This window comes from Panthera pardus, unplaced genomic scaffold, assembly GCF_024362965.1.
Source record: "Panthera pardus isolate Hobbes unplaced genomic scaffold, ASM2436296v1 HiC_scaffold_20, whole genome shotgun sequence".
Lineage (NCBI taxonomy): Eukaryota > Metazoa > Chordata > Mammalia > Carnivora > Felidae > Panthera > Panthera pardus.
The window spans coordinates 6,322,712-6,350,467 of record NW_026526766.1 but is presented as its reverse complement, the minus strand read 5'-3'; the positions used below and the strand labels follow the sequence as shown (position 1 = coordinate 6,350,467).

Sequence of the window (27,756 nt, the reverse complement as noted above, 5' to 3'; positions counted from 1 at the left end):
ACTGACAGCTGAAATACTGAAAAATAATACATAAGCTTTCTGAAGAATTTCCTGCAAATGTTCTCCTCAGCCTGTTGAACAGACTCCAAGATCTTCTCTATATATTTCTCTCGTTCCCGATTTTTTTTCCACTCACAGTACCTATTTATATTTCTCCTCCTTCTTCCTTCTTCTCGACTATGAGAAGACCACTAGACTAGACCCGGGCTGACTTCCTCTTTCTCCAGCCCATGCGGCTCACATGACTCTGTTCTCTGCCTGTGACTCTCAGCCTCCTGCACCCCTGAGAAATCAGCACAAATACCCTTTTTAAAAATTTGAGAAACAGTCTCTGAACTGTGATGAATAAGGTGATCCGCTTTATTATCTATTACCTTTCCTTTTCAACTCTTCACAAGAAGGGCACAACATATGTTTGTGCTACCCAGGGACACCAAAAAATCATACCCAGACCTCAGTCTTCATTCTGTTTCTGTTGTTCCTATGGCAAGCATCCCTGGAAATGCTGTACCACTTGGCCTGCTATAGTCCCATTGATTTCTTCTAAGTGAATCTGGGAATAAGCATTTCAATGTTAGAATGTATTCTTCCCCATGTCAGCTCCCCATCTTCCTCTTGCCCCCCATAAACACATGAAAAATGATGACCTAACTGGGTTAAATCGTTTGTGGTTACAGCAGGCATTAATTATCCCCTTTACCAAAACCAATCAAATGAGGGTTATTTCCAGAATTATTGGAGTCTGTGAAATACAGGGTGACAGATACCAACCCTACTGCACCAGAAGCAAAACTAGGACTACCTTTCCAACCCAAACCTAGGCCAGCGCTCATGGGTGATGGGGAAACTGCTTATCTTCCCTGCCTATCTCTCTTTCTCAAAACAGAAAGGCTTTAATGTCCTTTCAGTGAAAGGTGGGGAAAAGAAAAAAAAAACCAACTACTTCTCATTCTTTTATGATGAGTCTGCAGTCAGGAGTGGCAGATTAAGTAGGTTGTCAATCCTGTGACTTGGATGTGACTATAACCTTTGAATAAGCACTTATTCAGACCAGAGAAGAAAAATCAGTTATTTCCTTCAAAGGAGAGGCTTTGAAGACTTTTCGGTATTGAGAACTCACATAGTTCTTGGTTTAAATCTCAGTGTGAGTATAAGATAATACTTCTGGAGGCAATTCTACAAGAGACACTGGAACTAAATCATGCCCTTAAATCAAGTGGAATGACTCAGAGGGGACTGTTTGACTTGTATAACATTCACTTACGTAATTTTTTAGTCTAGGATATTAAATCAATAAAGAATATTTTCTAGTATCCTCTAAAAAGGGTATCTCCCACTTGTAAACTTTACTTTTAGTGCCTTCATTTATTGAGATACCTTAGAACTAAGTCATTTCCCATAGAGTCCCAAAGTCCCACAGCATTGATTCAAGTCATAAGTATTTCTGTGGGTTTATTAATTCCTGAGGACAGGGGACATTGTTGGAGATCTCATCTTTGTTTTCAAGTGCCCACAGCATGGGAGCTCCCCTTTGAAGACTAGATAGAACTCTTCAGTTGGCCAGCCCATCCCCAGCTGAGGACAGGGAGGAAGGAGACAAATACAGTGTAAAGTGAGAGAGGCACCTGAACACGGGTGTCAGGTGATGACAGCTGCTTCTCTCTGACCATCCCCGTGTGTGAATTACTCCTGTATTTTAAACACTTGTGTGACCAGGGCAAAGTGTTATCAATGAAATCTGTTTGGCACAGATGTACAGATTATGAACAGATGATGAAGGAGGAAGCCAACAGAAGGCAGGAGTTGGCGGATAGGGACACAGAGAGAGAGATGGGCATAACACAGGGCAGCGGTTTATAGTTGCGCACAATCAAAAATAGAACGTGGAGACACATTTGGATATTCTCTCTATCTAGTAATAAAATGCATTTGTAAACTTTCAATGCAAACCAAGCAGGTTGTTGATATTCTTAAAGTCTCTTTATTTTATCCTGTTTGTGATGATCAAGAAAGTTTACCGGAAATTGCTCCTTCACCAGGAAATTTTAATGGCACTTCAAGCCCAGTTGTTCAGAACCTACAGTCTATCCTCCTCTTAAGAACAGAACAAAGATCATCTCTCTCGTTTTAAGGGCAAATGTGGAAGTGGGATAGGCAGAACTAGAGTGAAGGGTGGTACTGATACTCGTTAACCAAATTACAGGAAAGGGTGCTACGTCTGCACTTGCAAAGAACTCTTGGTTCAGTTTTTCCTTAAACATTATACCATCAGTTTTCAAAACTTTAGTGTGCACATGAACCACCCAGGGATGGTGTTGAAATGTGCATGTCCAGACCAGCCCCAGGAGAACTGGATTCAGCAGAGACCTGGATTCTGTATTTAAACACCTACGCCAAGTCAACTGTGATGCTAGTCAACCTTAGAAACACCCTGAGAAATGGCCCATTGGCAATGATGAGTTTTTTCCTCTCAAAATGAATAGAGCAGCGAGAAAGGATATGGCAATACTGAAGATGATCTGGATGTCTCATTCCACACCTTTGGCTTCTCACTGGTCTCCTCCTGTCTCAGCACTTCTCCGTCTACGTTACCCAAATCACAAAGTCAGGATTGTTTTGATTCTCATGTATATTTTTACGTTTTTTTAATTTTAATTCCAGTATGGTAACATACAGACTCACATATATTTTTTGAAGTGATAAATTCTCCTTTTTTCTAAACACATCCTGGTTTGTTTGTTTGTTTGTTTTTTAATATCTCCAGAAGGTACCAAAAACTTCATCAAGAACCTTGATAAGCTGTATGGGAAATCAATGGCTGAAGGGTGAAAACAGGTGGGGGAGATGAATAAGATCAGCAATCATCAAATTACTAATATGTAAATCACTGAGCAGCAATCTGAGTAAATACTTTCCATTCCCATCATTGAGTTCAGAGAAAGGCAGATTCCATTCACTCTCTGCCTTCTCTGTTGATCATTATGTAGACCCTGGACATCACCTTAGTAAAGCAAACAATAAACTAAACACCCTCCCTCCCCCCTCCTCTCAGTTTGAAAAATTATTCATAGATCATAGAGGCCATCTAAGAGGATATTACTTAATCCTCACTACTACTCAGTGAATTGGTTGCTCAGGATAACTTAGCTAGTTAGCAGCAGGTGGCTCTAGAGACAGTTTTTTTCTTTCTTTTTTTCCTCACACAACAGTCATGACCACACTCACAGGTCATGAAATCTTGTGTCCTGGGTCTTAACTCTCATTTTTAGAAAAATGAAAGATAAAATAGAAAATATCAAAGTTGGGATAATACTGCCGTATTCCACTATGTGGCCTCAAAAAGAGATTTGAAAGAGGGAGCGTCTCAGCTGAATCTCCAAGTATATTTACAATTTGATTGAGGCTAAAGAGAATTTCACACTCTCTACCAGATTTTTAGAGCAGTATCATCCTCAGTATTTTTCTAGGTTAAAGAATAAAAACGTGATACTCTTGAGAATGTGAAGTCTTACTTGGGAAGCAAATGCCATAACCAAGACAATGGACAACTTGATATTCATCCGTTATGCAGTATTTTGAATTGCAGTTGAAATTAATAAGCAGGAAAGTCAAAACAATGAAGAGTTCAGGTTACCAATTTAAAACTACAAAGAGAGGGAGACAGAGACGAGAAGGGAGGGAAGAAGGAAGGAGGAAGAGAGGGAAGCACCTACAAGTCCAGCAATGGGGAACGCTTAAGTAAATTATGCCATCACCCTCTGTGTGACTCACATGGTTTTTAGCTAGTCTCCTCCATCGGTCTGGAGGGTTTTCCTAATCTTCGCCTAGAATGTGCTAACCTAACCTGAACCCCCAAGGATGGCAAGACAGCAGGGATCGAGAGCATTCTTAAAAGATGTAACTGGTGATGGGAAGTTCTTTTCATGTCAAAGCAACCTAAGTTTCATTATGTCGAGGAACTTTGAGGAAGTCCTCAAAATTCACGTATTAAAAGTATATTTCCTATTACACACACCCGTACTTTCTAGAATAAAAACCAAAGCCATATGGGCTTGACATTTTACTTCGTATGTATTGTGGAATTACATCCAGCTACGACAAGATGTACCCTCGTCTTGTGAAAAGCTTTTATCAGAAGGCTGTGGGGGTTGGGGGGGGGGGGGACCTGATGGGCAGAACGTCAGGTGTCTGGATTCCTAAAATAAAAGCCGTCTGAAGTCTTTGTAATCAGCTCAGACGTCAGTTTGTTTTCAACCTCTGTTTTATTTTTTCAACCTCTGTTTTAAAAGAATAGGTCGGAATTATTAGATTGCTTTAATGCGGAAGCTTTTCTCTTTAACAGCTGATTTACAAGAACCCGGGCCTCTACTTTCGCTTTCGGTTTCAACTTTTTCTCCTAGAACGCAACCGCTAACTCCCCACTACGAGCCCAGCCTAGAAAACGGATCAAGGACTAAGGGCCCGCCGGCGTCTCAGGGGCGGGGCTGCGGCCGGGTGGGGCGGAGCCCCGCCCCGCCAGCTCATTAGCGCGAGAACCCGCGCCGCCTGCTGCTGCAGCAGCTCCGGGGCCACCGCGTGCGGAGGCGCCGCCAGTCTCCCCGCCTGCAGGTAGGGAGCGTCCTTCCCTCATGGGGTGCCCACCGCGGGATTCGCTAGCTGTCCCGGTTGGGGTTGGCGCTTTAAAAAAATGCTCTTTAGACCTTTGGAATGGAGAGGGGAGGCGGACGTGGGAAAGCGTTGCTGGTTGGATGGGGCAATAGAGCAGATCAGCTGCATAGGTTAATAGGAAAAGCTAAAACGTTTAGCCTTTCGCCAGGTGGGATTCAGTTTTGCTTCATGTCAGTTTTGTAAGTATAAGTTTCCGCGCGTTCCTGAATATGGTCCTGACTTAGGTAGCAGAGTCTAGGGGGAAATTCCTAGGCTGGAGGTCGGACACCTGGGTCCTCGTCCATCCTCGTCGTACACCTGCAGCATCTCCTAAGGATCCCCTCCTACTGTAAGATCCAGGAAACCTCAATAGGAGTTCTTCGCGCTGCCTGCGCTGAGGACCTGCAGGAGACCTGCAGGCTCCAAATGGAGCCTTTGGACACACTGATCATGGTCTTTGTCTTATAACACATTGTTTCACCTTGTTTGCATCTAAGAAATACCTTGTATGATTTTCTGTGGATTAAACAGTCTTCTAAAATGTGATATATGTACCCACACATACTCATAGTATGTATGTGTATATGTGTATGTATATATGTGTGTACATGTAGATACAGTTTTTTTAGTGGCTGCATCCCATGTTACTGGGTAACCAGGCAAAATTAATATCCCATTCTGGACATAAAGATTATTTACAGTGTTTTAAGTATCTTAGCCATTCAGTGAACATCTTTGAATGTAAATCTCTGGGATATTGCTGATTATTTCCTTCAGGCAAACTCTTGTAAGTTTAACTACTTAGGCAAAGAGCCTGAATATTTTAAAGCCCTTTTTTTAAGTTTTTAATGTTTTTAATGTTTATTTTATTTGGGGGGTGGAGTAGGGGCAGAGAGAGAGAATCCCAAGCAGGCTCCGCACCATTAGCGCAGAGCCTGACATGTGTCTTGATTTCCACCAACCATGAAAGCATGATCTGAGCCGAAATCAAGAGTCAGAGGCTCAACCCACTGAGCCACCTTTTGAGGCAAATTGAAAAATCACCTTCAGGATAGTGCCACTTTCCATTGAAGTTGCCAGCAGTTTTTAAGGTCTATGATAGTCTAAAGAAAAAATTAGCCTTTTTTGGTGGAAGAGAGTAGGCAGAGGTTACAGGACAGTAGTTAGAGTGTAGTCTTACAGGAAGCCACAGAAGTACTGCTGGGATTTGAAGTCACCTGGGAATCATAGAAGAGGGTCTCAGGGTGACCGAGGGAAGGGAGTTGGGCGCAGGGTTTAGCTGGGTTTAATAGGTCAACTCTCTTGATCTATTGATGGGGTGGATTTTCATTTTGTAGTTACATTGTCAAACTCCAGGAAAAAAAATTTTTTTTAAATCAAATTATAGTTCATTTACATCAGGTAAAAGTCAAAGGAAACTCTAAACCAAACATATCAAGACACTGCTTACTCCTACTTATTGAGAAAGGAAGCTTGAATTCTTTTCCATCTTTTCCTCCTACCCTGGCTACCCTTGGGAGATGGAGGGGGTAGCATCAGTTCCAAAGGATTATACTGAGTTCCCCAGGGACAAACCTGCTTCCCCATCCAGAATGAACCATCATTTCTTTCCTAGTTCAAATTTCCTTGCTCTTTGAATGCTCTTGTCAGGGAATCCAGATATACCATCATAGTTTCTTACTTGAGGAAGATGTCAGTGTTCTCTTAGACCAGCTGCCCTGATGTTCCAGAGGGAATCCCAGGCAGGCTCCACACCATCAGTGCAGAGCCTGATGTGGGGTTCAAACTCATGAACGATGAGATAATGACTTGAGTCAAAATCAGAAGTTGGACACTTAACCGACTGAGCCAGCCAGGTGTCCCAGAATGTTCTTTGTCCTCGATCAACAATTCCACTTGGGGAAAGTCTATCCTAGGACCTAGCATGGGGCTGAGCACACAGTAGGCACTTCCCAGATATTTGCTGTATACACAAATATGTATGATATTTTTAAACAATCTTATGCCTAACTATAGGGGAAGTAACCATTATGGAAACAGTAAGATACTTAACGAATATCATTCAGTAAAATGGAAAATGTTTGTATTGTAATACTAAATGAAAAAAAATGAGTGTTAAATGTAGGATAAGGTTATAATTGTTTTTAAAAAAATTCATAGGGGAAAGGACTAGAGGTAAAATATTTGCTAGAATGCTCATAATGGTTTCTCAGTCTTAGCACTGTTGACAGCTTGGCCTAGACACTGCTCTGCTGTGGTGGCTGTCCTGTGCTTTGTGGGATGCTCAAAGACAGCATTCTTGGAGACCAGCAATCCTCACCCCCACCCCACTGCACTTGGACACCAAAAATACATCCTGGCATTAGCATTTGTTTCCCAGGTTAAAGTAATGGAATAGTGGGTGATCTTTCCCTTCTTTTCTCGTTTTCTTCAATGTGTTTATATTATTCTAATAATGAACAAAAAAACAGGAAAATAAATATCATTATTCTCCCTCAACTCTGATGCTTGAGGTTCCAGGGTTCTGTCCCTTCTGCTACTCTGCCTCACAAACATTCTGCGGGTTGGCAGGATGAAATGCTTCACTAAATTCATTTTTATGTTTTTCTGATAACTAAAGGGAAACATATCCATTTATTTGAAAATGTGCACACAGAAACACCAAAGAAATCATTAGTAAGATCATCTACTTTTTTTTTCTTTTTCTCTCATTCTTTCTTTTAAAAATTATAAAAAGGTGAAAACCTGCTTATCATCCCTTTGATTTCACTCCTAGAGATAATCACCATCAGCGTGTTGGTATGGATTTTTCTGGGTATTTCCTATGTCTAAACACACACACACACACACACACACACACACACACACACACACACAGATTTTTCTTTGTTTTCACTACAGTAGATTTCTGCTACATATACTGCTCTGCAAATTATGTTCTACAGCTTTGCAAAGTCACTACAATTCTATCCTTAATGGTATTACATTGTATGACTATAACAAAATTTATTTAACCCTTTAGGCTTTCTGGAGTATTCCCCAGTTTGGGGCTAGTGTTAGTAGTATCACCGGTTTACATGTATTGTTTATGTAGGTGTTCTTGTAGGATATATTTCTAGGAGAGGAGGTGAGAGCTCATATATCATATATACATTTAAAATTTTAATGGGCATTACCAAATTGCCATCCCAAAAAGGCTGTATAATTTCACATTCCTACCATTAGTGAGAAAACCCATTTGTTCATTTCTTACAAACACTAAATATTAGGAATCTTTATAATTTTGGCTAGGTTGATAAGTGAAAAATAGTACCTAATGTAAACTATACTTTTTTAAAAACTGTTGAGATTAAACATTCTTTCCTGTGTGTATATGTCATTTGTACTTCTTATTCTCTGACCTGTATGCTAGAACTTTTTGCTCATTTTCTGTTGAGTTGTATGCAGTTTTCTTTTTGATTTTTAGGAGCTATTTGTGTATTAGCCTAAATCTTCTGTCTTATATATGTGTAGCATAGATTAATTGATCAGTTGTGAGTTTTTGTATGTATACAAGAGGTCAAAGAGACCTTAAGAGGGAAAACTGACTTCTCAAAGTGTGTAAATACATGTATAATACAAGAGGGAGAATGTGTTAATAAAGAATAGAAAGAGTGACTGTGAGTTATTAACATCTTAGTATGAATTGGTTGGAGCCTACTGTTTCTCCTTCTGACTCCTGCTACTTGTAGAATCAATTTTATTGAGAGAATAGGATTTATAATTTGGAATAAGTGAAGGACAGAAGAGGAGATTTAGAAGGATGGCCCCTGGGAGAGAGGTGGCGTGGTTGGGATAGTGCTATGGAAGGCTTGAGTAGTTAAGGGTAGAATGAAAATATTCAGGTGCCATGAAGGGGGAAAAAAAGAGTTAAAAGGTGGGAGGTGTGGAAGTCAGACTCCCTTGAAATTTTTCACAGAGCAGGTTTGGATTTCCAGATATGTTCCACTGCAGAAAAAACATGAAATAGTTGAGAGGGTTTAGTGTAGTATTTTCTCCTTGGCGTCTTTTGAGTTCTAGTATAAGTTATTTTCAGACCTTGTAATTACATTTAAAGATTCTGGGAAGGGAAGGAAAAATAAGATAAAAAGAGAGAATGGGACAAACCATAAGAAACTCTTAAACACAGAGAACAAACAGGGCTGCTGGAGGGATGTTGGGTGGGGGGATGGGCTAAATGGGTGATGGGCATTAAGGAGGGCACTTGTTGGGATGAGCATTGGGCGTCATATGTAAGTGATGAGTCACTGAATTCTACTTCTGAAACAAAAAAATAATAATAAAGATTCTCATCATAGTAACTTTTTTCCATTTGGCTTTATATGACTGTGGGATATTAAGTAAAGGTATTAAACTTCTAAATTCCCTATTGCACTTCCACATTTATGAATCAGGCATTGTCTGGTTATCAGAAGACTCAGTGAGAACTGCCAAGACCTGTCATCGTTGAATAAAGCATTTTTCTTTTTGTGTTTTCCATAATTCGGTCACTCCAGAAAAATGAGGATATTTAGTGTCTTTGCATTCATGGCCTACTGTCATTTGCTGAAAGGTAAGACACCAGATCGTTTCATTAGGTTCTATATTTGAAATATTTTACCATAAGTTAAAAACTAAAATAATTATTTTAAATGGATGTCATTTTTTTTTAGAGAACATTCTGTTTTTCCTTCTTTGTTTCATAAACCCATTTCATTGGCCAAAGATACAGGGAATATGGTCAAACTGAAAGAAAGAAAACTTATCCATTAGCTATTTGTCTATTACCCATTATCCATTTCCCAGGGATAATTCCTGAAAATATCTGGGGAAATGGTCTGTGTACGTACTTTTATTCATTTATTTTAAACAAGAACAGGATCGTTATATCCACCTTCCTCTGCAACCTGCTTTTCCCAGTGAGTATATTCTACAGAAGAATTATAGTATACGTTGAAAGTGTCAGGGTAACACAGTACTGGCATCCTCCTGAGACCCTCCCTAAATCTCCATACCCATGTACCTCTGGCTGGACAGCTGGTCAAGAGTTTAGGACAGTAAGGAAAGAGGACTGTTGGAATCTATCATTCAGACTGTCTAGAAGGTAAATAGGTATCCAACCAAAGGACATTATGGGGGTATCCGTATGAAACCAAGTATTCCTGGTTATAAGTACACCATCACCATGTCATATTTCTACAGTAATATAGTTTTATGATTTGGGGACAGCAACTTGTTTAGTGGATTTTACTATTCTGACTCATGGATGAGATTTAGGGTTCCAAAGTGTGCTCCAAAGCCACTAGATAAAATATGTATTTTAGGGAAGTAAGTCCTTGAACATAATGATCACATAAGTGACCAGATAAAGTGTAAACCCTGCGTCAGTCTGCACATTTTTTGAGGAGTTTCCCATCTTCTGAAGACTGATCATCTTTCTCTTCAGCGTTTACGATCACAGTGTCCAAGGACCTGTATGTGGTAGAGTACGGCAGCAATGTGACAATGGAGTGCAGATTCCCCGTAGAAGAACAATTAGACCTGGTTTCACTGATCGTCTACTGGGAAATGGAGGATAAGAAAATCATTCAGTTTGTGAAAGGGAAGGAAGACCTGAAAGTTCAGCACAGAAGCTACAGTCAGAGGGCCCAGCTGTTGAAGGACCAGCTCTTCCTGGGGAAGGCCGCGCTTCAGATCACAAACGTGACCCTGGAGGATGCCGGGGTTTACTGCTGCTTGATTGGCTATGGCGGTGCTGACTATAAGCGGATTACTTTGAAAGTTCATGGTAAGAGTAGTCCCCAGGTGAAGAGGGCCCAGTCTTGATGAAAACCGTGTCCTGGTGCTGGGAACATTTCCTTCTTGCAAGTGGACCTCGATATCCATGGTGTCAGTCTGTTCATTCATTCCTTCACACACTCATCAGGGAGCATTCTGGGAACACTTCCTATTCAACAGCCCCCAGGAATCTAGAGCCAAACATGGCAGGGCCCTTTTTCAGTTCTCCTAAATATAAATTTCTAGTATTTACTTTTTTATTATTGTGAAAGTAATATATGTATTTGCAAATAATTCAGATACTATGGAGGGGAGTAAAATGAATTACAAAAGTGCCCTTCCTCCATTCACTGCCATTTTCCATGGCACACAAAGATGGCAACCACTGTTCATGTGTCCCTCCAGGAATTTTTTTATTCCACTATAATTTCTTAAAATTTTATGAAGCCTGCCATCATTTTCCTTCCTTTATGCCTCTCTGTGTCAAGTCCCAATTAATATGTTAAAAACAAACCCCACTATAAGGTTTACATTCAGAAAGACTTGAAGTCAGTCTATGTAGGCAAAAAATAATCCTACCGAATACAAAGGAAACTATTCTTCAGAGACAGTGTAAACTAGGCTCATTGGGCATATATTCATCTTGAAAATATGTACCACTGTTATCTTGGAGTGTTGCAGAGGAACTGTGAATGTCAAATTCCTGGGTACTGACCCACAGATACGTCATCAGGTCACTTAGGTTCAAAGTTTTGCATTGCCACTAGCTAAGAAAAGGAAAACACCTTCAACACCTTACTTGACCCCTACTGCTTTCACTGTTTAGATTCACAGAATTGAAACATGAAAGGATCCCAAGTAAGAGAAGCTAATCCAAAGTCCCAAAGAACAGAAATCTCCCCTAAGGGATCTTTTGCTCACATGCTTTCCACAGCAACATCCTGTCCATAGGCTTATTGAAATTATTATCTGATACTAAGCTGAAATCTGTTCTCTCTAGTCATAGTTTTGAGATTATCTGCCTGCCTTTTTTGTTTACATGATGATCTTTTAGTATGTGACCAGAATCTAATCATTACCCTACTTGCTCTTTCCATTCCTGGTTTACCCACCTTCCATTGGAAGATCAATTTTATAAGTAGAAAAAGTTTATATTTATCATAAAGGGATAACTGATTATTATAAACTCAAAATCAAAATTTTGTAGGAATTCGGAGAAATGCATCTATTTTCTGGCACATTACTGAGTTTCTGATTCTGGATCAATTAGTACTACTGTTGTCAAGAAGATGTCACTTGTCTTGGGAAGTAGATCTAATTTTCATTATATTTTACCATATACTTCCCCAGAACAGCAAGCCGGTGAGATCCCAGGTTGGGATTTTCAACTTTCCTTCAGTCTGTCAGCAAATATCAGGCACTAACTGTTTCATGGCATTGAAGAAATTATCAAGACTTAGCCCCACGAATGGCCAGCATGGCTGGATCTAGGTTGGAGAAAAAGAGCAAAACCCTGTGGTCAGGTAGAAGGAAGTATAGGGTATAAATTTCTGCTTCCAGAAAAGAGGGTCTCTCATCAGCCATTAGGGGGTATGCAGAGAGTGGAACAGTTGTCCTGTAGCGAGTGTGAGTGTTCTTTTAGGTCCTCTAGGCTCTGTAATGTCCCTTGTTGATCTGTGACTTCCTTTGCTATGGTTCAACATAATAGAAAACCTTATAGCCTTGATGGTTTTTCCAAGGAGGGGTTCCTAATGGAACAAAGCAGATGAACATCCAGGTTTGAGGGTCTGATTTATTTTTGTTTTTTAAAGTTTATTTATTTATTTTTGAGAGAGAGAAAGAATCCCAAACAGGTTCCATGCTGTCAACACAGAGCCCAACACAGGGCTTAATCCCACGAACTGTGAGATCATGACCTGAACTGAAATCAAGAGTCTGATGCTCAATTGACTGAGCCACCCAGGCACCCTGATTTGTTTTGACCATTCCATTTTGTATTATAAATTACTAACTTTGGCACCCTAGTCCCATCCCTCTTGTCATCTGTACACAGTGGTCTTGGGTGTTGAGTTGAACTACACTTGACAGCAAGCCAGCCACCAAGCTTCACATGCACTGAGGCAGAGTCATTCGTGGAAATGTCCTCTTTCATGAGCTTCACAACTCAAGCAGGTTAGAATTCCTGAGTCATCTCCATATGCAAATGATTTCACAGTAATGCTGTCAGGTTCCTTTCCCCATCACTGTCGACCTGAGTTAACAGCAGCTTTCCCACAGAGAGTTTACTCACCCTGGGATTTTAAAGGGGAAGCATTTCAAAACTGAAATGTGTAAGAGTTTAGTTTTAGATGAACTCAATTACTATATAGTTACCCTGATAAAGCTCATTTGTTCATACAAACCAAGGATTCATGTTGTCATTCCCCACCAACCGCATTTCTCCCCCCAGATTCACCAGCCATCCCCATTTAGGTGTTCTCTGTAGTGTTCCTCCCCATCTAATGTATCACAGAACATACTTATCCCCATCTAACACATCATATAAATGTGCCTGTTCTGTTTGTTATCTCTCTCCTCTTTCTTGAATATATTTCGCACAAAGGCAGAGATTTTGGTTTGTTTAATCACTGTTTTATCCCTAGGACTTGGCATACAAGAAGAGTGTGACAAGAACACACACACACACACACACACACACACACAATATTTGTTGAATGGGGTGCCTGGGTGGCTTAGTTTGTTAAGCATCTGACTCTTGATTTCATCTCAGGTCACGATCTCCTGGTTCATGAGATCGAGCCCCACGGTGGGCTCTGTGCTAATAGCATGGAGCCTGCTTGAGGTTCTCTCTGCCTCTCTCTGGCCCTGCCTGGCTCTCTTGTGCATGCACACATTCATTCGTATTCTCTCTCTCTCTCTCCAAACAAACAAACAAACATGAAAAGAACATAAAAAATATATTTATTGAATGAATGAAGTATTTCCTCAAATAGGATAAGCCTAACCTTTTTGAAACATGAACAAGTTTGAATATGTGAAAATTTATTTCTGAGTCTGTTCATGAGGAATTGTCAGTACTTTCTGAAGAAGACTGTCTGAGGACACTTAAATAGAGGTAGTAAGGAGAGGAGCGGCAGCAGCTCTAGTAGCTGTCCTAGTAGTAACTGACACGTATGTAGTAGCTATTGCATCCCAGGCCCTGTCCTAAGCACTTTTCCTATATTAACTCACTTAACCCTCAAATGACTCTATGGGGTAGGAGGTCCATCATGGGGTAGGAGGATGCATGTTTTCACATTCGACTATCTCTGCAATCTAAGTGTGTCTTTCAATAGATGCCATCTTGGATTCAGTGATGGGTATGGTGTGATTCTCATTTTATGAATAAAGAAACTGAGCTCCGGGGCACCTGGGGGGGCTCAGTTGGTTTAGCGTCTGACTTCAGCTCAGGTCATGATCTCACGGTTCGTGAGTTCGAGCCCTGCGTCAGGCTCTGTGCTGACAGCTCGGAACCTGGAGCCTGCTTTGAGTCCTGTGTCTCCCTCTGTCTCTGCCTCTCTGCTGCTTGCAGTCTGTCTCTGTCTGTGTCAAAAGTAAATAAAACATTGAAAAAAATATTTTTAAGAAACTGAGGTCTAAAGAAATTAAGTAATTTACCCAAGTTCAGCTATTAGGTGGTAAAGCCAGGTTCTGAACTCAGGTAATCTAGCTCTTAAGTCTCTGTCCTTAATGACCAGGTTTTACCCCTTGTATTTATCCCTCCAGGGCATATATGGAATTGTATATTGACTTCAAAACTACTGTGAACTTTTCTTGGTCTTGATATGACCACTGGATTAGCACATGTGTGCTCTATATCTAGTAAACCAGTAGTCTGTAAATGTTTTTGGTAACCTACCCATCAATAAAGTAGATTAGCTAATATGTGTGTGCAGTTATAAAGGATGTACTTGTGCTAATATAAAGGACATAGCATAAGAAATTGACTTTTTTAAAAGGTAAAAGAAGTTGAACATCGCTAATTTCATATGGTTCAACCTACTGCATTGTGCATTCCATAAATGTACAAAAATAGGGGGCTCTGGGGTGGCTCAGTCAGTTAAGCATCCAACTTCGGCTCAGGTCATGACCTCAGGGTTCATGGCTTTGAACCCCACCTAGGGCTCTGTGCTGACATCTGGGAGCCTGGAGCCTGCTTCAGATTCTGTGTCTTCCTCTCTCTGCCCTTCCCCTGCTCACATTCTTTCTGCCTCTCTCTCAAAAACAAACATTAAAAATATGTACAAAAATAGAAAATTTTAAAGGATGGAATAAAAATTTAACATACCGTATTTTTAATGCCTCGCTAATTATGATGATTCACTATCATTAGCTAATACTTCAAGGTGAAGTTCATTGTTAACAAAGTGGATGGTCTTGACAATCTTGAGGGTTTTTTTCAGTTTCAGGTGTACAATTTAGTGATTGAACACTTAACATCCAACATTAGGTGCTCATCACAACAAGTGCCCTCCTTAATCCCCATCACCTATTTCACCCATCCCTCCACCCACCTCCCCTCACGTCCCCTCTGGTAACCATCAGTGTGTTCTCTATAGGTTAAGAGTCTGTTTCTTGGTTTGCTTCTCTCCTTTTCTTTATGCTCATTTTTTTTGTTTCTTAAATCCCACATACCAGTGAAATCATGGTATTTGTCTTTCACCATCTTGTTTCACTTAGCATAATACTCTCTAGCTCCATCCATGTCATTGAAAATGGCAATATTTCATTATTTTTTTATGGTTAAGTAATATTCTGGTGTGTGTGTGTGTGTGTGTGTGTGTGTGTGTGTGTGTAGTGTGTTGTGTGTATATATATGCCGTATCTTCTTTACCCATTCATCACTCGATAGACATATGGGCTATTTCCATAATTTGGCTATTGTAGGAAACAGTATGGAGGTTCCTCAAAAAGTTAAAAATAGAACTACCCTATGCTCCAGCAATTGCACTACTAGGTATTTACCCAAAGGATACAAAAATACTAATTCAAAGGTATACGGGTATCCCAGTATTTATAGCAGCATTATCTACAGTCTTTAGGTTTTTCAAACCATCACCTTGTCAGGTCCAATTAGGCATTTACTCTTTTAACTTCATAAAGTGTCATTCCTGCCACTTCCTTGTGGTTTGTGCTTGAATTCTTAGTATTATCTTCCATCTTCAGTTTCTCTGCGGAGAAACTTTTAATTAGTTGTTCATTTTGTAAGCAGGTTCAGTCTACTTAAAATTAGATAATCTATAATAAGCCCCAAATGAGTCACTATTCTCCCTTTGGTGTTGTAAAACCTCCCTCTTCCCATATGACCCTCATGTGGCATATGAAGCAAGCCCCAGTATCAATTAGCAAAGCTTTAAGCTTAGATTATCTCTTAATTATTATGATAAAAATATGTATAAGTGGAAGTTCTCATATTTTCTTTTTATACCCAAATACATGTGCCCTACTTTAGAGACTGATACCGTGGATATCTAACCATGAGTAGAACCAATGCACTCATTTATTGGGCACTTAGAGGTATACCACATTTATACATTTTCTTAGCATGAAGCAACATTCTCCTTTATTATTCCATTAAAAATTATAGTAGAAGAGTAAAAAAGCAAACTTTTTACCTCTAATCCTTTACTGTTATCTGTGATTTTACTCTTGAAACTGAAATTGTCCAGAGATCAAGCTCTGTGCTATGTGAACTAGAACCTGTTACGGTAATATTATTGCAGGAGGTATATAATCAGTGGATTGATTGATTTATTTATTATTTTGAGAGAGAGAGAGAGAGCGCATGCAAGAGCAGTGTGTGGGGTAGAGGGAGAGAGACCATGTTAAGCAGACTCCACGCCCACTGCGGAGCTTGACGTGGGACTCAGTCTCATGACCCTGAAATCATGACCCAAGCCAAAAATCAAGAACCGAGCCACCCAGGTGCCCCAGTGGATTTATTTTTCTTAAAGAATTCTTGAACATAACAGATACAATGTTGAGGGCCCAAGTACTCATGAGAACCATTCTTTATGTGTTTTGAAATTGTCATTATGTTGATTTCCAGTGTTTCTATTTGTGGTTTCATTAAGAGCACAAAAACATCACATCATTATTTCAGTTTTGTTTCTGGTTGTTTTGTATCAAATTTCTGTGAATATATCTTATCATAAAGCCATTGTTAGGCCTTTAGTAAAGGAATGGAAAGTTAAGGCTCTGGGTGAACCGCTAGTGATTTCACTGAAGCATTGGAAGTAAAATAAAGATTACCAGCATAATAATGGCTCGTTACCATGCTTGTAATGAAAAAACATGAATAAAGGTCTTAGGTGATGTAAATAGACTAAACAATCTACTAGAATAGTCAGTACACATGGTATCTTAATCCTAAAAGGGTCCTAAACTGATGAGCTAAATTTTAATTGATGATCTAAAATTTAAACTTTATATCTTGAGTGTAATAATTATTTAAATGATTTATTAAAATAGCCAGCATAGTGGCGCCTGGGTAGCTTAGTCAGTTAAGGCATAGAACTCTTGGTTTCAGCTCAGGTCATGATCTCATGGTTCATGAGTTTGAGCCCCACGTGGGGCTCTGTGCTGACAGTGCAGAGCCTGCTTGGGATTCTCCCTTTCTCTCTCTCTCTCTCTCTCTCTCTCTCTCTCTCTCTCTCAAATAAATAGATTTTAAAAATAAATAAAATAAAGAATAGCATAAAAATGTTCAAAAAAGTAAGTACCATAATATGGAATTCTGGATGAGATCCTAGAATAGAAAAAGGACCGTAGGGAAAAACTAGTTAAATATAACAAAGTGTGAAGTTTAGTTAATAATAATGTACTAACATTGGCTCCTTAGTTATGACAAATGTAAGATGTCAGCAGTGGGGGAACTGGGTGATAGGTATGTAGGGACTCTGCACTATCTTTGGTGTAAATCTTTCTGTAAATCTGAAACTACTTTAGTATAAAAAATAAATTTAACCTTTAAAAAGTGTTATCAGGAACACATAGCAGTTTTTATAATGATATCATGCTCTTTTTCATACCTAATTTCTGATCCTTGACCTACAGTTGAAAAAGTGAATATTATGCTAAGTGAAATAAATCAGGTAGAGAAAGACAGATATCATATGTTTTCACTCATATGTGGAATTTGAGAAACTTAATAGAGGACCATGGGGGAAGGGAAGGGGGAAAAATAGTTTCAAACAGAGGGAAGCAAACTATAAGAGACTCTTAAATACAGAGAACAAATTGAGGGTCGATAGGGGGAAGGGGGAGGGGAAATGGGTGACAGGCATTGAGGAGGGCACTTGTTGGGATGAGCACTGGGTGTTGTATGTAAGCAATGAATCATGGGAATCTACTTCCAAAGCCAAGAGCACATTGTATACACTGTATGTTAGCTAACTTGACAATAAAGTATATTTAGAAAAGAAGAAGAAGAAAAATAGTAAAAAAAAAAAAGGTGAGTGACACATGAAAATCAGATTTTCTGTTTATTAAATAAAGTCTAAGAAAACTGTGCTGCCCAGCTGAAGAGGTTCAATGTTATGGAGATAGATTTATGGCAACAAAAAGAAAATATCCAGGAATAAATTTAAGAAGAAATGGTTTGGCCCTTTGTAAAAATTATAAAGCTTTCCTGAGAAACATACAAAGACTTGAGTAAATGGACAGACATACTTTATATTTGGATAGAAAGACTATTGGTTTCAGGAAGACATTTCTCTTTAAATTAACCTGTACATTTACTTGAAGTCTAAATAAAAGCAATATGATTTTTATGGCAAGGTAGTTGTTCCTGTAAGTTCAAACTTAGCCCAGTTGTGAATAGAAGAGTTGAAGGAGGGGCGCCTGGGTGGCTCAGTCGATTAAACATCCAACTCCAGCTCAGGTCACGGTCTCACAGTTCATGGGTTCAAACCCCGTATTGGGCTCTGTGCTGACAGCTCGGAGCCTGGAGCCTGCTTCAGATCCTGAGTCTCCCTTTCTCTCTGCCCTTCCCCCACTCACACTTTGTCTCTCTGTCTCTCTCTCAAAAATAAATAAATGTTAAAAAAATTTTAAAAAAGAGTTGAAACAGAACTAACGGGTTCCCCACTGCTGAGACGTTTGAACATTAAGCTTATTTCTCTGAGAACCAGCCAGAATTGATACTTTTTCTAATGTAGACAGCATCAAGCTACATACATAGTTTTGTCCTAAATAAAAGCCCTGCCTTCTTTCTGCTCATGACCTAGCCCCATATCGAAAAATCAACCAAAGAATTTCTGTGGATCCTGTCACCTCTGAACATGAACTAATGTGTCAGGCTGAGGGTTACCCGACCGCTGAAGTCATCTGGACAAACAGTACCCATCAAGTCCTGAATGGCAAAACCATCATCTCTGTTTCCAACATGGAGACAAAGCTTTTCAATGTGACCAGCACGCTGAGAATCAACACAACGGCTAACGAGATTTTCTACTGCACTTTTCTTCAAAGATCAAGTCCCGAGGGAAACAGTACTGCTGAGTTGGTCATCCCAGGTAATATTCTGAAATGTCTCAACTAAAATGTGCCTACTGCTGTCCCCTGGCCTCTAGCACGATGCGTGTTCACTGTAGGCATTCATGTGTTAAATAGATGAATGCATGTATTACCCTGTATTTAAAAAATGCTTCCTCACCTCCACTCATCTGAGTCCTATTGCTATTTAATAAGCATTCAGCAAATATTATTGAATACGCCCTATGTTCCAGGTATCAGGGGTTCATAGAAAAGTAAGACACCATTCAGGCTCTCCAGGAAAAGGAAAAGTTAAACAGATAAGGCAACCCCATTCCATGTAGGAAATGCTCTTATGGCTGAGAGAGTCTGGGGGAGTATCTGAAAGGAAGACTCAACACAGGCAGGGTTTCAGGAGTCCAGATCTGAGCACATCAGAGCTGCTCCTTTCTTTCCAGGGTTTCTCCGGTAGCAAGCAAATGGAAATCTATCCTATTCTAAATGGTACAGGTCATTTCTCCCCATCTGTCCCCCAACCCCAGATATAGTCTATGACATTCCAACTCAAAGCAGTCTGCTGAGCACTTAAGACATAAGAGACTCAATTTCTGCATGTGTCACGCTCCCTCTACAGCAATAACCTGTCAGGCAGGGTTATCCTAGGGGTAAATAAGCTACAGCATGTGAGAGGGATTTGAGACTCTTGCCTGCGCAGACTCCGTTATTGTTTTCCTTACTACCCTACAGAAGTGAGTAAGGTGGGATACAGAGTCTGGTGAGAGGCTCAGACCTTTAGAGAGAGACAGGAGAGTACGATGTTAATGTAACCCCAGAGGTGTTCTGAGAAGCACTTCTCAACGCCCCCTCTTCTACTAGATGTTATCAGTAAAGCTTCAGTTACTTAAGAAAAAACAACTAAGAGGGGTGCCTGGGTGGCTCAGTCGGTTAAGCGTCTGGCTCTTGGTTTTGGCTCAGGTCATGACCTCATGATTTGTGAGTTCGAGCCCCACTTGGGCTCTGCACTGGTATTGTGGAGCCTCCTTGGGATTCTCTCTCCCTCTCTCTACCCTGCCTTCCCCAGTTTGTGTGTGCTCTTTCTCTCTCTCTCTGTCAAATTAAATAAATAAACTTAAAAAAAAAAAAACTAAGAAATTAGGTGGAAAGGTCAAACAATAGGAAAAGGTAAATAATACTGGATTGGTCCTGTGAATGAAAAGAGCAAAAAAAGTTTAGAAACTTAAAGAGATGCTCTTACTGGGTTATGAGTCACTTTGGTAGGGGCTGCTCTCATGGGCTCCTGCCATTTAAAAGTTGTTTTATGACAGCTTATTTGTGGGAAGGCTTACAGTAACTCGCCTAATTGCTGGTGTTTGTTTCCTCATCTATAACCTGCGATTTTATTTTAATATCTTACATGCCTAACTCAACTTAACTTTGAGATTGAAATAAAATAGATATAAACAGGTTGTAAACTGTAAGCTCTTAAAGAAAGGTTGACCACTGTGTGGTTTTAAAGCTTGAATTAGGCCGTCAGGGATCATGACTAATGGTTAGGAGGTGGGAATTAGCAGTATCTGAGCATCATGTGCTGAGGGAACCCCTTTTCCTCCTGCACGGAACCCCAGACAGATTGGTGACAGGTATGAGTGATTGGATGGCCCGAGATGTTCAAACTGAGAAATAAAAGGTAGCCTGAAAAGGCCTTTAGTGGCGGCCACGTGTACGGGGAGGCAGGAGCTCTCTGCCAGGACCAGGTGGCCTTCATGTTCCATCTCCACCACGTACAGCAAGCCATTGGCTTCTGCATTAAAGAATGCGAGGAGAATAATAAGGCTCCCACGTGGTACTGAGCTGCTGTGGTGAGCACTTCACAAACGCTAGCCTCGCAATAAATTTATTATCATTTCCATTTTGTGGGCCGGTTAAAGGATTTGCCTGAGACCTCAAAGCTAGGGAGTGGCAGCAGAATTGAACTCCAGGCCCGTCTGTCCAAAGCCTGGGCTTCTTTCTCTTTTCCGTGCTGTTCCCATTCTCATGTCGAAGGCATCTCGCCGTTCTGGCCACTCGCTGGCCTGGCACTTTTGGCCACCTCAAGCTGATCTGAATTAAACCTCAAGGATAGTTACTCTCTCGACCCCTTCCCGTCAAAATGTTATCTTCAGTTTCTCTTTCTCTTTTGTTTTTCAGAACCATTTCTGGCTCCAGCAAATGAGAGGACTCACTTCATGATTCTGGGAGCCATCCTGTTGTTTCTTGTCGTGGTCCCGGCTGTCACTTTCTGTCTGAAGAAACAAGACGGTATATCTTTTATTGCAGTTGGGGCGCCGGGCATATGGGCAAGCGTATGGGGTGCTGTTGTTGCCACAGTGGCTCTTATAGGCAGAGCCAGGGCTGCTAAGTCTTGTGTAATGTGCAGGATAGTCCCATGTAGCAGGGGGCCCTCCCGCCCCAAATGTTAGTGGTGGCCCCACTAGGAAACAGTGATTTATAAAATGCTGCCTTTCTATTAGCATTCACTTCTAAGGCCAGCTTTCAGTTATGCAAAGTAGGTCTTAGCTGTGCTAGCGTGTGAACCTGTGTGTCATGCGTCACTCCAGTCCTGCTCCTTTCGCTGTTCTGCACCATTGCTTACATTGAGGATGGCAGTGAGCCCTTGAAGTAGCATTTCCAAGGGGGTGACAGTTGGATCACGGCTGCAGGGAAACCTGATTTGCCTTTGCAGCGTGTCCCAAAGACATTCCGCTGTTGAGTAGAGATGGCAGTGAGGCCGAGCAGGATTGCGGGGTGAAGAGCGTGTGTATGGGGGTGAGGGCGGGAGAATGGGTGTGTACACAGGGTGAAGAAGACCACGCGTCATACAATTTCTTTCCATCATGCAAATAACCACAGACTTAGAGTAGGAGAGGAAAAGCTAAAATACCTGCCGGTTTCGGTTGAATTTAAGTCTTGCATTAGTTGTACTGCTGTATTGAGTTGGTTTCTGGGCACCCTGAGGAATAAAGATAGTTTTTCCTGTAGAGCTGTGATACTCCTACCATAGAGTATTTTATAAGATTTCTGGCTGAGGGTGCTATATAGTTTTTGAAATAATTTGCATGTGTTTCTCTATTTGCCCATGGGAACAATTAGAATCCAGGAAATTGAATCTATTCAAATAATTTCCTCCCATTTTAAGATGATTCAAAGTAGACATTTCCCCAATACTTTGAGAAGTATATCAGGGGATCCAATGATGATCTGTGTGTAGAATTATCTGAGGTCAAATAGGGAAGTGGAGGATGGAAGGGAATTCCAATGGTGGTTGAGAAATTCCCCACAACCCCTAATAGGGTGAGTGGATACGGGAAAGTGGTGTAATTAAGTGGAGGTCAGCTGTTTCTAAAGAATACGTATTTAACAGAACTGAGACAATGAGCCAGAATGTAAGGATGAAGTTTCAATGATATGATGACCCTGAAATGGAGTTGATTTGTCCAAGGAAGTGACTATTGCCACCTTGCATTTTGAATATTTCCCCATGAAAAATAATTTTTGGCATTAGGAATGACTAGAAAACTAGTGTATAATAAAATACCTTGGAATATGGTCCATCTCTGAGGGAAGGATGGAGAATAAAAGTATACACTGCTAAAAAAAAATCTCGGAGCAGGGCACCTGGCTGGCTCAGTCAGGAGAGAATATGACTCTTGATCTCAGTGCTGTGAGTTTGAGCCTCACACTGGGCATAGAGATGACAACTAAAACAAACAAACAAACAAACAAACAAACAAACTTAAAAAAAAAAAAAGAAAGAAAGAAAATCTAGCAGCAAAAGAATATGCCCTAAACTGTTGAATTGACCTCAGGGGTTGGAACCCATGGAATAAATTTGGAAGTCTACCAGATTTCCTAGGGGATTAAAAATGTTTCCTAAGAACCTGGAATTTAAACTTGAGTCACTGCATGGGATGTAGAGTTATGTTATATGGGGATAAATATGATTTGTTGTTTTCTTTTTTTTTTTTTTGAAGTGCGAACGATGGATGTGGAAAAATGTGACACCACAGATATGAACTCAAAGAAACAAAATGGTAAGAATATTAGCAGGGGTGAGGAAGCTGAAGGAAAAAGAAACAAAAAGTTAACAAGAAGAAAGCCATCAGCTATAATCTCCCCTTGCTGTAAAGAATGCTGGCTGTTAGAGCGACGGGCTCCTCCTTACCTCCACCTGCGATAAGGGGCCTCCTCTCACTGTCAGCCAGGAGACTGAGGAACAGCCCTGGTCCACAGCTTTGGGGATGGCAGGAGGACGTAACTTCTCTCTGCTAAATTTTTATTGCTCTGGATCCTAACACCTCCCTGCAAAAGGGGGGACCAAGTTGAGTTAGGTGGGTGGATGACAGATGGATAGATGATAGAGAACTTGAGTAGCAGTCACTGTGTTAACTGCATAGGCAGTTCCTTATTTAATCTCTCCCCCACAAAATCAAAGAGATAAATACTGGAATATTCCCCATTTTATAGTAGAGAAAACATAGGGTTAAGAAGATCATGTAAATTGCCCAAGAACACATACCTGACAAAAATCAGGCTTTGGAGCCCGCTAGCCTGACCATTGATCCTTACTCTTAACCTGTCCACTAACATTCATTTCACCACAGATGTCTGCATTGACAAAAGGTAGAAAGACCTCACCCAGCTGATTGAACTAAGAAGAAAGGTTTATTTTTTTCAAGTTTATTTTATTTATTTTGAGAGAGAGAATCCTAGCAGGCTCTACACTGTAGCCCAGAGCCCAGGCTCAAGCTCATGAACCTTGAGATCATGACCTGAGCCAGAATCAAGAGTTGGAAGCTTAACCAACTGAGCCACCCAGGCACCCCCGAACTAAGAAGAAAGTTATATTAAGATTTCTAATTCTTTCTAAAAAAAATTTTTTTTAATGTTTATTTTTGAGAGGGAGAGAGACAGAGACAGAGTGCGAGTGGAGGAGGGGCAGAGAGAGGGAGACACAGAATCCAAAGCAGGCTCCAGGCTCTGAGCTGTTATCACAGATCCCGATGCAGAACTCGAACCCATGAATCACGAGATCATGACCTGAGCCAAAGTCTAATGCTTAACTGTCTGAGCCACCTAGGCACCCCTCGAATTCTTTCTAATTCAGATAGAAATGAAACTTCATGACAAACCCAAATTTAAAGGAATCTAATTAGTTTGGATAAGCCCAGGCAGGTCTCATTATGCTGTCCATCCCACTCAGTTGTTTTGTAAAACCAGTGAACGTTAGGAGCATCTTAGGGTGACCAGCCATCTCTCTCCATTTGCCCAGAATTAAGGGGTTTTTCAGGACATGGACTCTCAGTTTTAAAACTAGGACAAACCTAGGTTGATCACCCTTTATGCTGCAGAGGTAACTGGACATAAACATAATTTGCCTCTTTCTCTTACTGCAAATTTATTATATCATCTAGCAACCATGAGTTATGTTTCTCATGATCACTCTCCAGATCTACAATTTGAGGAGACGTAATCCAGCATTGAAATTCCTGATCTTAAAGCAGGGATTCTCAGCCTGTGGTTTGGGCTCGTCAGGGGTAAGCATGACCAGAGGAATGCGGAGGGCCAGGCGAACTGCAGACGATGTCGGATGTGAGAGGCCCAAGCACTGAAAAGTGGAAGCCAGGAGAGAAGAGGAGAACAAAGCAAGGTGTAAGCAGGGGTCACCTGCCAGGAAACCCTGTGGCCTCAGCATGACTGGGGCCTCAGACTTACGGGCACCCGAGAAAGAGAGAGGACACTTCCAAATTGTCCGTCGCTCATCCTAGGAAAACAAGTTGAGATTCCCTGATTTAGTGGTCAGTTCCTACAGAAGTGCCCGTTGGCTTCACCAGCATCTCTATTTGTCGTCTGTGTTATTGAGAGCCCCAGTGTTGCAGCAATATTTAAGTATGTTATTTCTATTTATTTTGAGTGTGTGGAGTCTTGTCATGTGAGTGTGGTTGTGAGTGATTTCTTTTGAAGGAATACTATGGTGGAAGTTAAAATTTTGCCACGGAACTAAACTGCTTAGTGACTTGGGTGTGTTCAATAAGATGTGTAGTGTTTTTAAATTTTTTGGTAATGTTTCTTTATTTTTGAGAGAGAGAGAGAGAGAGAGAGAGAGAGAGACAGTGGGTGAGCAGGGGTGGGGCAGAGAGAGGGGGAGACACAGAATCCGAAGCGGGCTCCAGGCTCCGAGCTGTCAGCACAGAACGCATCTCAGGGCTGGAACCCATGAACCATGAGGTCATGACCTCAGCCGAAGTCGGACACCTAACTGACTGAGCCACCCAGGTGCCCCAAGGCGTGTAGTATTTATAAAGTGCTTGGTATCCACCACAGCTACCAGGACGTAGGAAGCATAGAGAACAGACTGATGGTTTGTATAGGATATTAGCTTATTTAGCCCCCCAGTACTTTGGTTGACATGAAAACTCTTCCTCTCACACCTTAAGGCGAGGTATGTTACTGCAGTGTCTGTTCCATTTTACCTCTCAGCATTACAGCCATGTGGCATCCTCACACACAATGTCACGTAATGCTTGTGACAACTGTATTGTGGTAGGCACCGTTGCTACCCCCATTTCACGGTGGAGGGAGAGGAGGGATAAAGTAACTGGCCCGAGCCAGTAAATATCACACCTGAGATTTCCACAGCTGTCACTCACTGGCCCTTTAGAAGACAGTTGAGGGCTGTGTTTTGCTTTAAGCAATTCATTCATTCAGCAGAGACATTTAGGAAGTGCCCTTGCACGTCCAGCACTTTGCCGGGCCGTGACTGAAGAGGACAGAGTAGCTCTCCTCAAGGAGCTCGTGGCATGGAGGAGTGATGGGTCAGAGAATATATTATTACAACTTAGTGCAGCGTCACAGTATAAGGTACCGGAGGACCGCGACGGTGTGGAGAGTCTGGAAAAGCCTCCAAAAGGAGGGATGCCAGTCAGTGTGTTCCTCAGAAGCTGAAAATACATTTTCATAATCCAAGTGATTTTAGTTTATGAGGAGAAGTCAGCATTTTTAAAAATTGTGGACGATAACTCTTGAATCCCTTTTCTCTCATTGTATTTACCTCTGATTTACTTACCTTTGCCCTGCAGTCTGATGTCGATATATGTCGTGTTGGTATTATTTTTAGCAGTTCTTTCTTTTTACTTAAGTGCTGTTGAATTCTGAATTCCTCTCTTTCCGTGATTCAGAATTCAGGTCTAAGAGAAGACATTAAAAAGTCTTCATTCCATTCTCGCCGTCGAGTTTTCCTTTGCAGAAGCAACCATCCCTGCCTTTTATTTATGTGGTCTTCTAAAGACCATCTCTGAATATATGTAGAAATATGTATGAAAAGTATGTCTTTTATTTCTTTCTCTTTTTCACGTAAGTGGTAACACACTATTCACCTGCTGTGCACTTTGCTATTTTTATTGAATATATTATTCCTCATGTAGCGGCTGGAACCAATGTGAAGTTCCCAGAGGCCAGGCGTCATGTCTTCTTTGCTTCTTTGCTTCTTCCATAGCCTGTTAGTATCTTTTCTAAGACTTAGTACATCCTAAATATTACTTCATCCACATTTAGACAACAGCATTTGTTGAGTGCTCTGTGACTGAGTTTGGATTTGGTTTCTGTTGTGTTTCTCAAAGTGAAACCCTTGGGTTCTCCAGGGTACACGGGGTCAACCTAGTCCTAAGGGCTGACTTTAATACTAATTCTCTACGACCAAATCATGTGTGGAACTTGTTTTTTCCTCTCTGTTTTCTCTTGAGTATAAACTAGACTTTGATGTTGCAGTTGCAAAACTACATGAGTGGGTTTTATTGTGTTTTGTTTTTTGTTTTGTTTTTGTTTTTTTGAAATTCCAGTACTGTACTTGGCCTCTCACCTGTGCTAGAAAAGGTGAGCCTGAACCCTTGAAAAGGGCTGTGCCTGAACCCTTGAGTCCTACCAGTTCTCATCACTACAAAGATCCAAGATACTGCTTTTCAGAACTTTGAATTTACATGCCCTCTCTGGAGGCCCCAGCGTATTCCTTCTGTCTTCGCCATCTACCTGTGTTATCAACAAGGAAAACCTTTGCTTTGCCACATGTCAAGGCTGAAGAAACAGAATCTCCAACAGAACAGAACTCCTTCTGTTCTCTTTTTGTACACGTTCATTTGTACAGCATCCGTTGTTTGCGTGACTGTATCCTCTGTGTGAGGTACAAGAGAGGGTTCTGGCTGAGTTGGAGGACAGTCTGTTCACTCCATTCCTAAATGTTAATGCCTTCTTGTGGTGTTAGATTTGTAAGGCACTTTATATCTTTGTCTTGTGTTTCACTGTAAAAGACATAGGCAGAGAGGATACTTAGTTCTGCGTTTTAATTGTCATTATTTACACCTGCATTAATTTAATAAAATATTTATTTTGTTCCTCGGTGCACCAGCCTGTCCATTTTCTTGTTTTCTAGGTTTTAGAAAACCACGTCCAGTTTAATATCCTGGTGGGAAAAGTTGCTTAGAATATCTGCAGCTACCTTCCTAGTAATTTTTTTCATAGCTGCCATTTATGTTGCATACTCTTGAGTTAAGTGTGATGAAATCGATCAAGAGAATTATTTGTTTAAAAAGGATGTATTGAAAGTTTTCATTCTCTCTTACTCGATAGCTTCTTTTAGGACAATACCAAGAAAAGAGTCAAAGTTGTGTCACACAAATTGAAGATCTGAGGGAGGAAGGAGAGGAGGGAGGATGAGAGGGAGGGAGTGGTCCTCAAGACAGCTCTGAGGAGGGGCGCCTGGGTGGCTCA

The 27,756-nt window shown here is 40.9% G+C and overlaps 1 protein-coding gene and 1 long non-coding RNA gene across 2 annotated transcripts in view; both read left to right on the top strand.

Moving 5' to 3' along the window:
• LOC128778546 (uncharacterized) overlaps positions 1 to 4,511 on the top strand; it is a 77,056-nt gene extending 72,545 nt beyond the window's left edge. The window contains exon 3 of the long non-coding RNA XR_008424114.1: positions 4,401 to 4,511. This is a non-coding gene — a long non-coding RNA (uncharacterized LOC128778546). The remainder of the gene's footprint in view (positions 1 to 4,400) is intronic.
• CD274 (CD274 molecule) lies at positions 4,512 to 27,388 on the top strand. The gene is made up of 7 exons (XM_019463729.2): positions 4,512 to 4,608; positions 9,183 to 9,238; positions 10,112 to 10,453; positions 18,711 to 18,998; positions 21,145 to 21,255; positions 22,968 to 23,027; positions 24,444 to 27,388. The coding sequence occupies exons 2-7, from the start codon at positions 9,187 to 9,189 to the stop codon at positions 24,464 to 24,466; spliced, it is 876 nt and encodes a 291-aa protein (XP_019319274.1). The 5' UTR covers positions 4,512 to 4,608; positions 9,183 to 9,186; the 3' UTR covers positions 24,467 to 27,388.
• The last annotated feature ends 368 nt before the right edge of the window (positions 27,389 to 27,756 follow it).